The following is a 14,142-nucleotide window of genomic DNA, read 5'->3' as shown; positions in this document are numbered from 1 at the left end:
GTTGGGGTCCCGTAGCAGAAGTGTCATCATGGCTTCTGCACACAGCTCAGTAGCAGAAGAAGTTCAATCATGAAGTAGTTGGAATACATCTACAATTGACTCACTGTCCACCCCGATTGTCACTTGCTTAAGTCAAGAAGAGTCTGGCAGAATAATCAATCACACTGTAAGTCATAGCTGTGAAAGTGTTTCCAGAGAGGAGTAAATAAAGGGAAGATCTACCTTCAGTATAAGCAGAAGGCGTGGGTAGAAGGAAAAAAGAGAAAGCAGAAAGATGGCTGTTAATGTAGGCATTGTTTTTGTTGCCTGGCCACCCTGATGTAAGACACTGTTCTTTGATGCAACTGAAAACTTTGGAATTATAACCAGAACAAACTCTTCCCTCATTTTAAATTATTTCTGCCAAGTATTATGTCACAGTGACAGCCCATCCCCCACCTCACTCTCACCCTGAGCCCCACTGATTAGCATAAAATGCCCTTTTGTTGGAACAAGTCTGTGCTCCTGACTCCACTCAGGCTTCAGAACCCTCCTGACAAATGGCTCTTAGATCTCTTACCCAGTGCCTGCTCTTGGTGATCTTAGCACACATATGCAGATGTTCCTATCTGTGAAATGCATTTTCATCTTGTACCCATTTTTCCCAGATAAAATATTCACAGCTCACCTGTAGGATACTCAACAGAGGCTACTGTGTATTTGTTTGTATCCATGGTCTCAATTCGGCTTACCTCAAAAGGAGTCCAGCAAGCAGTAAGGTGGATAAGGCAAACACAAAGCTGTCCCAAATGATGTAGATGGATAGATGGCAACAGGAGTATCACAACTTTAGCTTTCCTAGTGGCAAAGAACACACCAACAGAGATGCTCTTACAGTGTGGGTACCAAGTATAACCACAGACAGAGGTGTGTCTTCAAGACTTCAGGACAGCTTCTGTGGAGACACAGAACCATGGCTAATGCCACTTAATGGAATGACAAATGTGCCAAGCTGAGGGGCTTTCCCAGCCATTCTCACACTAGATCTAGTGGCCATCTGGCTTCCTGCCCCAGATCTCCTGATGGTTGTTGAGCCTGTGACCATGTGCTTTGCTTTCCAGGTGCAAACAGCTGGTACAAGCAACCCTAACAAGTTACTGAGCATTTCCTCCAGGCTGTGTGACGGAAGACCAATGCTTGCCATGGTGTTTATGACAAAAGACGATTTTTTTAAATGCCTCAAAGGCAATCAACTCAGACATGGGTAGATAAAAGCTGTAATCTCCTCTCCAGCTGACATACTAACAATGCAATTGGGTTGTCTGCAAAAGGCAGCGCACGCTGATGATCGCAAGTCATTGGTGAGGCGAGGGCTTAGCTGAAACTAGGAGTATGTAGAGAAATGGATGGAGCCTGGGAGTCTTGTCTGAGTGTGCACTTGGCCAGTCAAGGTCCTTTGGACCATGTGTATATCCATGTTCAGCATATACCAGAGATGAGGTTCCAGTAAGAAGGGATGAAATCTGCCTTAATCTTCCTTAGAAGGACAACAGGTAATAGCTATGGGGAAAGGGTCTGGATCCTAGTGGAAGAAGTGAATAAGAACCTGGTCAGGCCATTAGGACTCTAGTCATACAGGTAGACAGCGCATGGCTCAGGCACCGAGAAAGGCTCAGAGACAAGGGGAACCCAGCTGGTCAGTTCTAGGGTTTCTTCTTCCTGAATAAGGACCCAGGGTCTTTGAAGCAAGGCACTTCTAAGCCCATGCATTTCATAATGTCTTATGTTCTTGACAACTGCAATCTTGTCATTAGCATAGGCACAGGTCTGGTCTGGCCTAGGAGGGGCCAAGTGGAGAGGCAGGCTGGTCACAAGTTCTAGGCTGATCATGATGCCCTCTGCTGGCTGTGTAAGATGTCTTTAACTTCTGCTCTGTTCCTCTTCTGGTTCCTTCTTTTCTCTTCAAAACCATGTGTAAAATGCTAGCTTGAGAAGCTCTGTAAGACTTCTAGTTGCCTCCACTGTACCTCTCCAAGTTGCAAGGCTGGCCTTATATGGGCATTAGAAACATAGCATCACCCAGTTAAGTCGGTGTCTCCAATACTTAAGGAACTCACCATGCTTACAAGGTGTTTGAGGAAATGTTGTCATGGCTCACACCTGCTTGCCGCTGCCCCAATGATTTTTAGATAGGCAGGGCTCAGATGGGACAAAAGCACAGGGAGAAAGACCCAAGAAGCAGTCTCATTGAGTGCTGCCTTCTCTGCCTTGTCCTAGGCACTTGTAAAGCGCTGCACGCATTTTGCCCCCCATTACCTTTTGTTGGTGGTGCTGATGGCTGAACTTTGGGGTATTTGTTTTGGTTCTTTAGACAGAGTCTCACCACATAGCCTGGGCTGGATGTGAACTCATTGTATAGCACAGGTTGGCTTCCAACTCACAGTCCTCTGCTTCAGCCTCCAAGTGTACAGGTAAGCATCACCATGCCTGTTTTCTGTTGCTATACTTCTTGAGGGGACATGAACAAGTGTTCATTTATATGACATATGGCACATCGACCAAAGAAACCATTCCATCCAAGTCTAGTTTCATGAAGCAGTAAGCTTATTGGTGGTACTTACAAGACATGTGGTGAGGGATTACTAGAGAAACAGGAGTGAGCCAAAGGCAGCTGCACAACAATAAAGACCCCCTTAGCATAGGTGATGACTCATGGAAGCTATATCTCTAAAGCTGCCCTGAACAGCATGCCAGAAGTCTCTTCTGCTCTCTTCCTAGGAATTATTAATACATGTATATATTGCATATATGATACATATAAATACAGTATGTATATATGTGTACTTGTGTGTGTGTGAGTGCACACATATGTATGTAACCTCCAGGAGGGGCTGTGTGAATCTTGTACGTTTCAGGAACTTCCTGAGAGGGAATATTTGAATCCAAGGAAGTTGCTGCTCAACAGCTTCTCACACTGTCTTTATAATTTCCGATTGGTTTTTTCTTTGAATTTACTTATGGCACTGCTGAAGAAGTTTATTCCATGATTAGGATGGTGGGAAGAAGACAGGCATGTTGTCTGAGCAATAGCTGAGAGCGTTTTACATCCAGATCTATAGGCAGCGGGCAGGAGGTGGGGGTGATTACTGATGAGGACTTTGAGAACTTCAAAACTCACTCCCAATGACACATTTCCTTCAACAAGACCACACCTCCTGATCCTTCCTAAACTGTTCCATTCCCTGGTGAGGTGATTAAGAATTCAAACCAGTGAACCTTTAAAGGCCACTATCATTGAAACCATCACACCATGTTATCTGAAATAACAAGCTTCAGGCTCAGTGAGAGATCCTATCTCAGTAAGGGAGTAAGGGAGAACACAATAGAGGGAGTCATTGGACATCCTCCTCTAACTTCTATGTGCATGCATATGGATGCATGTATCCATACACTCACATGTAACACACAGACATACACACAGACACACAGACACACACACACACCAGCTAAATTATTTGTCTGAGAAGTTAATTCAGTTCAGTTTGCCTCATTCTTAAAAATCTCATTTAAGTTCTCCACAAGATCTAGCCCTTTACCGACAGACTCTCCAGAAGTGGGTGGATTAACTGGGAGCTTAGCTGCTGTGTCTGGTCTGTCACACTGTGTGCACGATGATGGCTTGTAGCACATCTCTCTGCGGCTTCATTGTCCGGGTGTGCCCAGCCTTGCTGACAGCACAGGAGCCCTATGGTCTCTGCTCCTTGCTTGTGGCATATCCACCCATAGAGTTTGCCCCTTGATTCCTTAGAAGCATCTTTCCTCCACAACAGTAGCTCTGTGAACCACCCTCTTTGTACGAGCAGTTCCTTTCCCAAGAATGCCCCTCTATGTGCAGTTTGGAGAGCCTCTCCAAATTCCTGCCATTGCCTTCATCTAGTCAGAGCAGAAGGTGGGGCATGTGCTGAGTTTAGGCATGTACATGCAGAAACACAGGATAACAGCCACAAAGGCAGTCTCATCTGTGCCTTTGAGGTTTCTAAAGAATTGTTAATTAGCTAAATGTATTTATCCCGCATAGGTCATACACATATTATATAATATAGATTAGACAGCAGCCTCTCCTTTCCGTAATACGAATTGGTAGCATAATAGAAAGGCTTCGGTGGGACTGGTAAGGTGGCTGAACTTGTTGAGGATGACTTTCTCCTTCATGGGGTCTCGAATGAGAGGCTGCAGCTCTCAGGGTTCTCTGAACTTCACGCAGCAGGGAGCATCCTTTGAGGCATTCCCAGCTTCCTTAGCCAATCTGCTGGCTGCCTAATTACCCAGCCGGTAGCTTCTGGGAGGGGATTCCCTTCCCAGGGATCAGGCAAGGCAAGGATATCACACACCAAGATTCTGCCAGCTCCTCCACCTACCCACACCCTACATATACAAGTAGAGGGAAGACTGGCTAGTTAGGAAACACTGCTGCTTGCGAAGCTCAGCCACCCTGGGAGAGGGACTGAGAAGGGCTTCTGGACCAGAGCTTTCATGGTTCTGGACCCTCAGTGCCAGGGCTGACCCAGCTGAACCGTATGGAGGCACGGACCGGGTTTTGTTACCATCTTGACCCCTTTGTTGGCTGGGCTGCCGGGGAGACCTGCTACAAGAAGCAGCTTTTCTCAAGATTGTGTGCCAGGCATCCTGTTGCTAACAGATGTTTCCATGTGATCAGGAGGGAGCTCTGGGGATGCTGAGTCCTAAGTTGCCCTCCTGGGACTAACTTGGGCTTTTACACTAATTATCTTCCAAGGCAGCTTCCAGCTGAGATATTAGCACTCCTGTGCTTAGTGACACAACACAGCAGAGGTTTGACACCTAACAGAAGGGGGTGGGAAGGCAAGGACATTATGAGGACATGCTGTATTCCCTTCCTGGTTCTAGATGATGTCCTAGAGGAATGCCTTCCATGGGTTGGGAACAGGTGAAACCTTCAGACAGCCTTTAAGGAGGCGGGATCATGGCCAGCCTTCCTCTTTATCCTGTCAACATTGGATGCTCCTTTAATTCCATAGCAACGAGATCTAAAAACACTTTATTTGGACTGTTTCTCATGAGACCCAATTCAGACCATAGGAGACATCTCAGTCTATCTGGCAGTCTGACACGCAGATAGCTCCAAGAATATGTATTTTATATTTTCTGGCACACAGCAGTCTCACCATCTCTGTAGTTGCCAGATGAAGCTCCCTGTCCTGGCTTCTGAAAGATCCAAAAGCCCAACCCCAGCCCCACCTAGTCCCACCGTCCCACTCTCTTACACTCAGCTCTGTCTAGAAGTTTCACTCCAGTGCTTACTGGCCACAGGCCTTCCCAAGGCAGGGAACCTAACTGATTTAGTGGCCTATCAAGTAGATTTGGACTGTTTATTGAAAATGCCCATTATTTATGATAGCACACAGCCTTAAAAGCCTAGTGCAAGCTGCTTTTAAAAATAAAACCAATAAATAATCGCCAAGCCCATGATTTGTCACTGTGGAGAGAGAAAGCCACCCTTTCCTAGTTGGGAGAGAAGAGATCCGAAAACACCGGATTCCTCTTTTATTTTTTTTTTTTCCTCAGAGAACACAGAGGAAATTCCTGTAGGGACTGGGAGATCTGAGCAGTCAGTTCAAAGGGGATTATAAAAGGAAATTAAAGACACGTGTCGTCCCTTTCCTTGTCCTAATCCTCCTCTACACACGGTCACAAGATAAGCATTCCAAATCTCAGACCCTCAGGTCTCATTACTTATTTTTAGGTGACATTTGTTTTAATTTTCTTACCCAAAAACTATTTCAAAGAGAGGAATTGAAGGCAGGCTACTTTTGAATTGAATGGGGCAAGTACTCTGGTCAGAGAATCAAGTTCCTTTTCCTTCCTTCCTTCCTTCCTTCCTTCCTTCCTTCCTTCCTTCCTTCCTTCCTTATTTTCTTCCTCCCTCCCTCCCCCTACCTCCTTCCCTCCATCCATCTATTCCTCTCTCCCTCTCTTTCTCTTTCTTTCTCTTAAAAGAAAAATCTATTGTGAATTTTTTTCTTCCATTTACCTTCTTAACTTTGCCCTCCTTTCTCCCCTTTATATTTCTTCTTCTCTTTCCCCCTTCTCTACTCCCTTTTGGTTTCTACCATCCATGCCTTACCTCCATCTCTTTCCATTTGGATGCCTGTTACAGCCAAACACTGTGAACAGTCTCTGTGTATGTCTCTATGCCAGCTTCAAGCAGGACTCTGTTGTCTAGGACATCAGTCTGAGTGCAAATCTAAGACTCTTCCCCACCTCTGTCTCTGTCTCTGACTCTGTCTGACTCTTTGTGTCTATTTGCCTCTCTCTCTCTCTCTCTCTCTCTCTCTCTCTCTCTCTCTCTCTCTCTGTGTGTGTGTGTGTGTGTGTGTGTGTGTATGTATGTAAAAGTAGGTATACATATGTGAACATGAGTATGTGTGAAAGAGGTAGTAGATGTCAGATATATTTTCTATTATTCTCCACCTTATATTTTGAAGTAAGCTCTCTCACTGACTCTGCAGCTCACTGGTTTGCTAGACTGGCTGGCCATCAACCTTTTCCAATTCACTTGTCTGCACTAGGGTTATGTAATCATGGCACAAAACACAGCTTTTTTGCATGGGTGCTGAGAATCCAACCTCAGCCAGGACAGAGTGTGATAGACAAGAAGGGGCCTGAGTGGGGCATCCTTCAAAGACATCTCTCCAGTGACTTCTTCCAACTAGACTCACCCCATAACAGCCCATTCAGTATGAACAGGTTGGTATATTACCCATGGATGAAGTTTGTGCCCTCAAGATCCCATTACCCCAGCAGCCTGATTTTCCCAAGAGACTGTGTCTTGGTGCAATGAAGCAGACATTCTTGTGTGTCTTGTGTATCTATTTGACCCATCTTCCTGCTGACTTTTACATAGTTCCTATCCACCCTGATGGCTAGCAATAACTCTGCCTCTGGACACTCTTTGGTTGTATATAATCCTATAGAAGGTTTCGGTGTCTTCATATTGTCTTAGTCAGTGTCTTATTGCTACAGGGAGACACCATGGCCAAAGCAACTTATAAAAATAAGCATTGAGTTGGGAACTTGCTTCCAATTCGAGAGGACTGTCTGTGATCATCATGGTGGGAAACAGATAGCCATGGTGCTGGAGTAGTGACTGGGAGTTGATCCACAGGCAGCAATAAGGGGGGAAGAGAGAGAGAGAGACAGAGAGATACAGAGACAGGGACAGAGATAGAGAGACAGACACAGAGAGAGGCTGGGCCTGGTGTGGGCTTTAGAAACCTCAAAGCCCATTCTCAGTGATGCACCTCCTCCCATGAGGCCACACCTTCTAATCCTTCCTAAACAGTGTAATCCTTTCACTGACTGGGGACCAAGCACTCAAACATATGAGCCTATGGGAGCCATTCTAACTCAAACCACCACAACTATCAACCTGTAATGGACACATTTATGCGTATATCTTGCCTCCTTTTTCTTTTTCACCATCCCATCTTATCATGTGTCCTCACAAAATATCTGTTCCCATCGTTTGATGTTAGAAATCTGTTAAGTATGTGTAGACCATCAGTGATGGCCACATTGTTAATTTTTATTGGATATTTTATTCATTTATGTTTCGAATGTTATCCCCTTCTCAGTTTCCTCTTCATAAATTCCCCATCCCCTCCCTCTCCCCTGCTTCTATGAGGGTGCTCTCCCACCCCCCCCCACCCACTCTTGCCTCAGCACCCTAGCTTTTCCCTATACTGGGTCATTGAGCCTCCACAGGAACAAGGGGCTCCCCTCCTATTGATGCCAGATAAGGCCATCCTCTGCTACCTATGCAGCTGGAGCCATGGGTCCCTCCATGTGTACTCTTTGGTTGATGGTTTAGTCCCTGGGAAATTTGGGGGGGGTCTGGTTGGTTGATGCTGTCGTTTTTCCCATGGGGTTGCAAACCCCTTTATCTTCTTCAGTCTTTCCCCTAACTCCTTCATTGGAGCCCCCATGCTCAGTCTGATGGTTGGCTGTGTAAATCCACATCTGTATTGGTCAGGCTCTGGCACATCCTCTCAGGGAACATACTAGGCTCCTGTCAACAAGTACTTCTTGGCATCAGCAATAGTTTTAAAGGGCATAGATATAGGTAGTTAATGTAGAACGATATTAAGTTCATATAAGAAAACCGTTTTTAAAGGGAGGGGTGCCAACTGGAGACATCTGGAAAACCTTCTGGGAGGAGATTTAGCTTGAATGTTAAAGAATGCAAGGACTTGTACAAGAGGAGAGAGGTCGGGGAAGGGCACACCAGAGGAGAGAGCAGGGTCTCTGCTCAACTATTCCTATGCAGAGTGTATATAAGCAAATTGGATGCATCCTGTGTGTAGTCCTGGCACTATTCCCTGGGCTCAGCTCACTTTTACACTTACATTTCTCCATGATGAAAGGTTATTCCTGACCCTTATGAGTATGGTCATGTACTTTGATTCTAGTATTTGTGCCCCAAACCCCCAAATTCATCTGCTAAAATCCTGTCTTAGGTCTTCTATTGCTATGATAAAACACCATGACCAAAAGCAACTTGTGGAGGAAAGGGTGTATTTGCTTTATATGTTCATATCATTGCTCATCACCAGAGGATGTCAGAACTGGAATTCAAGCAGGCCAGGGACCTGGAGGCAGAAGCTGTTGCAGAGACCACAGAGGATTGTTGTGTACTAGCTTGCTCATTGTATCTTGCTCAGCTTGGCTTTTTATGGAACCCAGGACTACCATCCCAAAGATGGCACCACCCACAAAGGGTTAGGCCCTTCTCAGTTAATCACTAGTTAAGAAAATACCTTCTAGGCTGTCCTACAACTTGATCTTATGAAAGCATTTTCTTAATGGACAATCCCTCCTCTCAGATGAATTTAACCTGTGTTAAGTTGACATAAAATTATCCAGCACAAGTTCTAAATCAACAAGGTGACAGCATTAGGGGTGGGATATTTGAGAAGAGATGATTTAGGTCATGAAGCAGTGGCTTTATAAGTGAATTTAGGAAAGAGGCCCTAAGAGTTGACTGGCTCTTCACCATAGTGGGGCATAGCCAAGAGGCGCCTTCTGTGGGGAAGAAACGAGGCTCTTCTGGGAGGAGATTGAGCCTGTATGTTGAAGAATGTAAGGACGCACAGATGAAGAGAGGGTCAGGAAAGGGTACTGAGTCATCCTTCATCTTGCCTTTCCAGTTTCCAAAATTATCAGACGTAGGCTTCTGGTTGTTTTACAATCTAACTAGTTGGTGATATTTTATTCAGCAGTACAGAGGATCAACAAATACCCTGTTCTCTCTGTCACCAAGTCATTTATCTGCCACCGTCTGTGGGATCTTTACCAAAGCACACCACACACAGGAGCCTCCCAGCATCCTCAGCCTTCTAAGGGAACCACAGAGGATTTTGCCTAATCTTCTCCAGCCTTGCTAAAGATGTTGACCAGTTTCTCTGCTGGGACATGACAGAATATACTGGGACTGTGACATATGGGTTTGAGATATGGGCTCAACCATGTTTTTCTCTGTACCTTTTCTGTTGACCTTTCATCATTTGAGTGGACAATCAGGTGGCCTCTCAGCCTCACCCAGAATTTGCAGATAAATGCCTTAGCAGGTCAAAATGGAGGAGGAGTTAAGAAAAACAATTCAGGTGCCCTTTTTGTTCTGTTTTAGTATAATTTTATGGAAATTATGCACATGAAAGCTGGCTGACTTCCCTTGGACCAAGTAAAAGTGGGGCCTAAGGTGCTCCCTACTCAAGTTCTTCTCTGTGGAGTACAGAATGACTCCACTGCTTAGGAGGTCAGGAGAAGGATGGTAGGAAAGGCAGGGCAAAGATCTTATGCACCTTATGTAACCTCAGATTATCTAGCAAACTGTTCGGCATCTCCCATATGAATCCATCCAGTTCTCATGTGCTCAACAGACAGGTCACTTGATTTCTCCTCCAGTGTTGTAACATGAGAGGCAGTGACTTATGCCAAGGTCAGAACTCTTACCTCTGGGCTGGAGACATGGCTGACTCACCCATTAAGAGGACACACTGCTCTTGCAGACAACTGGGGTTTGGTTTCTAGCACCTACATCACATGGTTTACAAATACTTGTACCTCAAGCTCCAAGAGATATAACACTATCTTCTGTTCTCTGAATGTGTGTGAATTCACAGATGAGCATACGTGCACGTGTACGCATACACACACACACACACACACACAATTAAAAATAACGGAAAAGAAACCCACTCTCGTTTTATTCTCATCAGCTTTGCTCTTCCCTTGCAGAGGTCCCGAAAACAGAACAGACTTTTGAAGAACGCTTGATCCTCAAAGCTTTCCTGCTCAAGTTTGTCAATGCCTACTCCCCCATCTTCTATGTGGCCTTTTTCAAGGGGAGGTGAGTATGACAGCAGTACCTATAGCAATTGACCCAATTCACTACCGACTGGTTCCTCCATTTATTAGGACAAGTAGGGTCATTTCCCATCGTCAGCTCCCATTCTCACCCTCTTCTTTCTCCTCGGCTGGGATGAATCATTTTCCATCTGGTTATCCATGAAGAAATGGATTTTCATCCTTAGAATCAAATATCCATGGTAACTACACAAGACTTTGAGCAAGACTGTGAAGGGAGAATCTTAGAGGAGTTAGTGCCCTTGACAATGAAGCAGAAAAGGACTATGTGTCTGGGCAGAGGCTCCATGGTCACATGGTGCAATTTGGTGGCGACTACATGGAGTTGATGGAGGCTTTATAGATGAGAGGCACAGACCTTCATAAGACTGTTCTCACTTCCTACACCAGCCAGATGCTCTGGACCACTGAGGACATTTGCTATTTGGACCCTCTGGCTCCTAGGATTGCCACTGCCTCCTCTGATTCTATAATTCACTAGAATAACTCAAAGAATTTGCAAATATGAAATGCTCACACTCACGGTCTTATGGTTAGAAAAGAAGGGATCAAAAACATCAAACAGAAGTGGTCCACAGATGATGTCCCAGAGGATCGTGATGCTGGAGCACTCCTGTTCTTGGGACTCGTTACCCTCCTGGGACATCCATGTGCTTCAACCAAGCTCATCCAAGATCTCTTTGCTTGGGCGTATTTCATTAAATTTTGTGATTATGTTGTGAGATTAAGCTCAAACTCATGTCTCCTCCTCCAACTGAGGGCAGAATACTGTCCAATGGCTCAGAGGTTCAGCTCTCTGGTTGGTCCCTGGCATCTCCTCCTGCATAACCTCACTAGTGTAAATGTAAGCAATAGTTCCAAGAGCCCACAATAAATAGCAAAGATGTTCCCATCACCATGGAAATTCTAATAATTTGGAGGCTCTTCGTAATGACTAATGACAGGAGGGTTCTTTGTTTTTGACATTGGTTTTTGTTTTTCTTGAAACACTACGAAGTCTAGGCTATCCTTAAGCTTATGTAGCTTAGGCTTGACCTCAATTTATGGTCTCTGGCCTCAGCCTCCCAAGTACTAGGATCACAAGTGCCCCCACATACACCCAGTTAAAAATTGTTATACAATAGATTTTGGTGTAAAACCTCCTCTAAAAATGTGTGTGTGTATGTGTGTGTGTGTGTGTGTGTGTGTGTGTGTATAAATAGATGCATAGATAATGGATAAGCTGCATTTCAAGGAAGTGAGACCCCGTGATTACCTGTCTGGGTCTGTGACTGGCTTTTTTCTCATCTTCTACCACCTTCCCAGTCTCTCATTCCTCAATACAATACATTCATTCAGAAGAGGAATGGGGCAGGCTACATCCCTTCCTTAGAATACACATACATGTACTCTCATACTAACTTGTGCTCACACATACACTCACACACACACTCACATACTCCCTCATACTCATACATATACACACTCACAATCACACACACACACACACACACATACACACACACACACACATACACACACACACACACACATACACACACACATACAGAGAGCATCCCAGCCCCTTACCATACTCAGCTTCACCCCTTTCTCAGCTCTCTCCCTATGCCCAGACATGTGTATGCTTAAGAACAGAAAGAACAGAACTGTAAGTATTCAGTGCATTCGCTAACCAGAGAGTGGGTATGAACTGTCCTCGTGAAGACTTGGGACCTCCCTAGCCAGTTCATTCCTCAAGGACCTTTCGTGACAGCTATTTCACACGGGATGTGGGGTTAATGCTTCAGTGGTCTTGCTTCCTCTGACTCTTAGCACACATTTTTCTTCCAGGTTTGTGGGAAGACCGGGAAGCTACGTCTATGTGTTTGATGGTTACCGCATGGAAGAGGCAAGTTCATGCTTGGCTTGCAGTTTGTCGGCTCCCTTCACCCTAGCCCCTTTCTCACCTCATCACAGCCTTATCCATTTCTCCAGAGCCTGCAGGGTCTGACTGCTCTGTCTCTCCCCTCCCTCCTGCAGTGTGCTCCAGGAGGCTGTCTCATGGAGCTGTGCATACAGCTCAGCATCATCATGCTGGGGAAGCAGCTGATCCAGAACAATATCTTTGAGATTGGAGTCCCGTAAGTGATGATCAGTTCTCTGTCTCTCCTGGACCGGCCAGATTCTCGACACAGTTTGCACAGCCTCTCCCCTTTGCATAGGATGTCACTGTCCACTCCCTTCCTATGTGCCAGAAACTGTCTTCTACTTACTTTGTTTCCCCTATCTGGGCTGAGATGTTTTTGGCTCAGAAAGATCTGTCACTTGCTCAAAATATACACAGAAATAAAGGGCAGAACTAAGGGATGACTTAGACCTCAAAAGTACAAAGAATTTTTGATGAAATTGTTCTCCCATTGGGTAAGGAGGAGGGTACAGGTAGGGTGGGAGAATGAATAGGAGGGTCTGATGCAGTCACGTAATAAACTGACAACAAAATATGGAATACAGAACCTCCGGAGCAGAGGCATGAATATCTGGTCAAATCCAAGACGTTATGCACATTTTATAGATTGAAATGGTCATGAAACTGAACATTTACCAACAGCTACTAAAATTGGAACAAAACAAAATAAGCAAACAAGAAAAAATTAAATTAGGTGCCCAAACACATAGAATATCCTCTGTCTTTCCCTTCTAGCCTTTTGGGGTTTCTTCCTTTGTCTTGTAATATATATATATATATATATATATATATATATATATATATATATATATATATATATATATATACACATGTGTGTGTGATGTATGTATGTTGTATGCTTACAGGTGCAGATGTACATGTATGTGAGTGCATGTGGGAGATACATATATGTGGGTACATATGGAGGTATATCAGTGTACGAATATATCTAGAGGTCAGGAGAAACCTGTTTCTCAGAGGCTCTCCACCTTGTTTTTGAGACGAAGTCTCTCACTGACCCAGAACTCCCCAGGTAGCCAGGGGTTGCTTGCTGGCAAGTGTTAGGAATCTGCCTGCTGCACTTGCCTTGTAATGTCAGATCTGGGGCTTGAACGATGGTCCTCATGCTTTATCAACTGAGCCTCTACACAGCCCTCCTTTTTAGTTGTTTATGATTTTAAAAAAGGAATCCACTTCAGGGTTATTTTTAGCTAGCCCAATGTCACAGAGCTAAGAAGTGCCAGAGGTGGCAGGGATAAGTCTAACAGGCTGGGGTAGGTCTCTTGAACACTTCCAAGTCTGCCCATTCGCTGTCTCGATAACTTGCTCCTGTGGTGGTCAGACAGTCCTCACAGGGGCAGCACAAGGTACCGTGAGTCTATCTCCCTGCTGCAGTTTTCTCATGCACATTATGCGCCCAACAAATCTTCCAGAAGAGAAAAGCTGGTTAATCTGTTTCTTTCCAACTGAATTTGCTCATTTACTGAAGTTGCCCAAGACTCTTAATTGCAGCCCTTGGAACTCTCTCTGGCTAGTTTAAGTAGCAAAGAAATCCATTGAAGTATAAAGTGGCCACTGGAATATTCTTTAAGAGTCAGAGAATCAGACACTGAACATCATGGCCAGAAATGAGTTTAACCACATTTTACAAGACTTAAGGGAATGACCCTGGTGACACTTCTTGGCTTCCATGCCTTAGCTATGGAAGGGGAAACATGAAAACATATGAAAGTGGCTCTCATCTTCTTAGACCT

The 14,142-nt window shown here is 44.8% G+C and overlaps 1 protein-coding gene across 2 annotated transcripts in view; it reads left to right on the top strand.

Moving 5' to 3' along the window:
- Positions 1-14,142, top strand: part of ANO2 (anoctamin 2) — a gene marked incomplete at both ends in the record, with an annotated part of 305,878 nt that overhangs the window by 247,505 nt on the left and 44,231 nt on the right. For both annotated transcript variants that reach the window (XM_080913855.1, XM_080913854.1), the window contains 3 exons: positions 10,315-10,426; positions 12,274-12,331; positions 12,463-12,563. In XM_080913855.1, the coding sequence (XP_080769981.1) occupies positions 10,315-10,426; positions 12,274-12,331; positions 12,463-12,563 (271 nt within the window). The remainder of the gene's footprint in view (positions 1-10,314; positions 10,427-12,273; positions 12,332-12,462; positions 12,564-14,142) is intronic.

Source organism: Micromys minutus (genome assembly GCF_963924665.1).
Source record: "Micromys minutus genome assembly, chromosome: 3".
Lineage (NCBI taxonomy): Eukaryota > Metazoa > Chordata > Mammalia > Rodentia > Muridae > Micromys > Micromys minutus.
The sequence above is the reverse complement of the archived record's forward strand: the minus strand, read 5'-3'. Positions and strand labels throughout refer to the sequence as shown.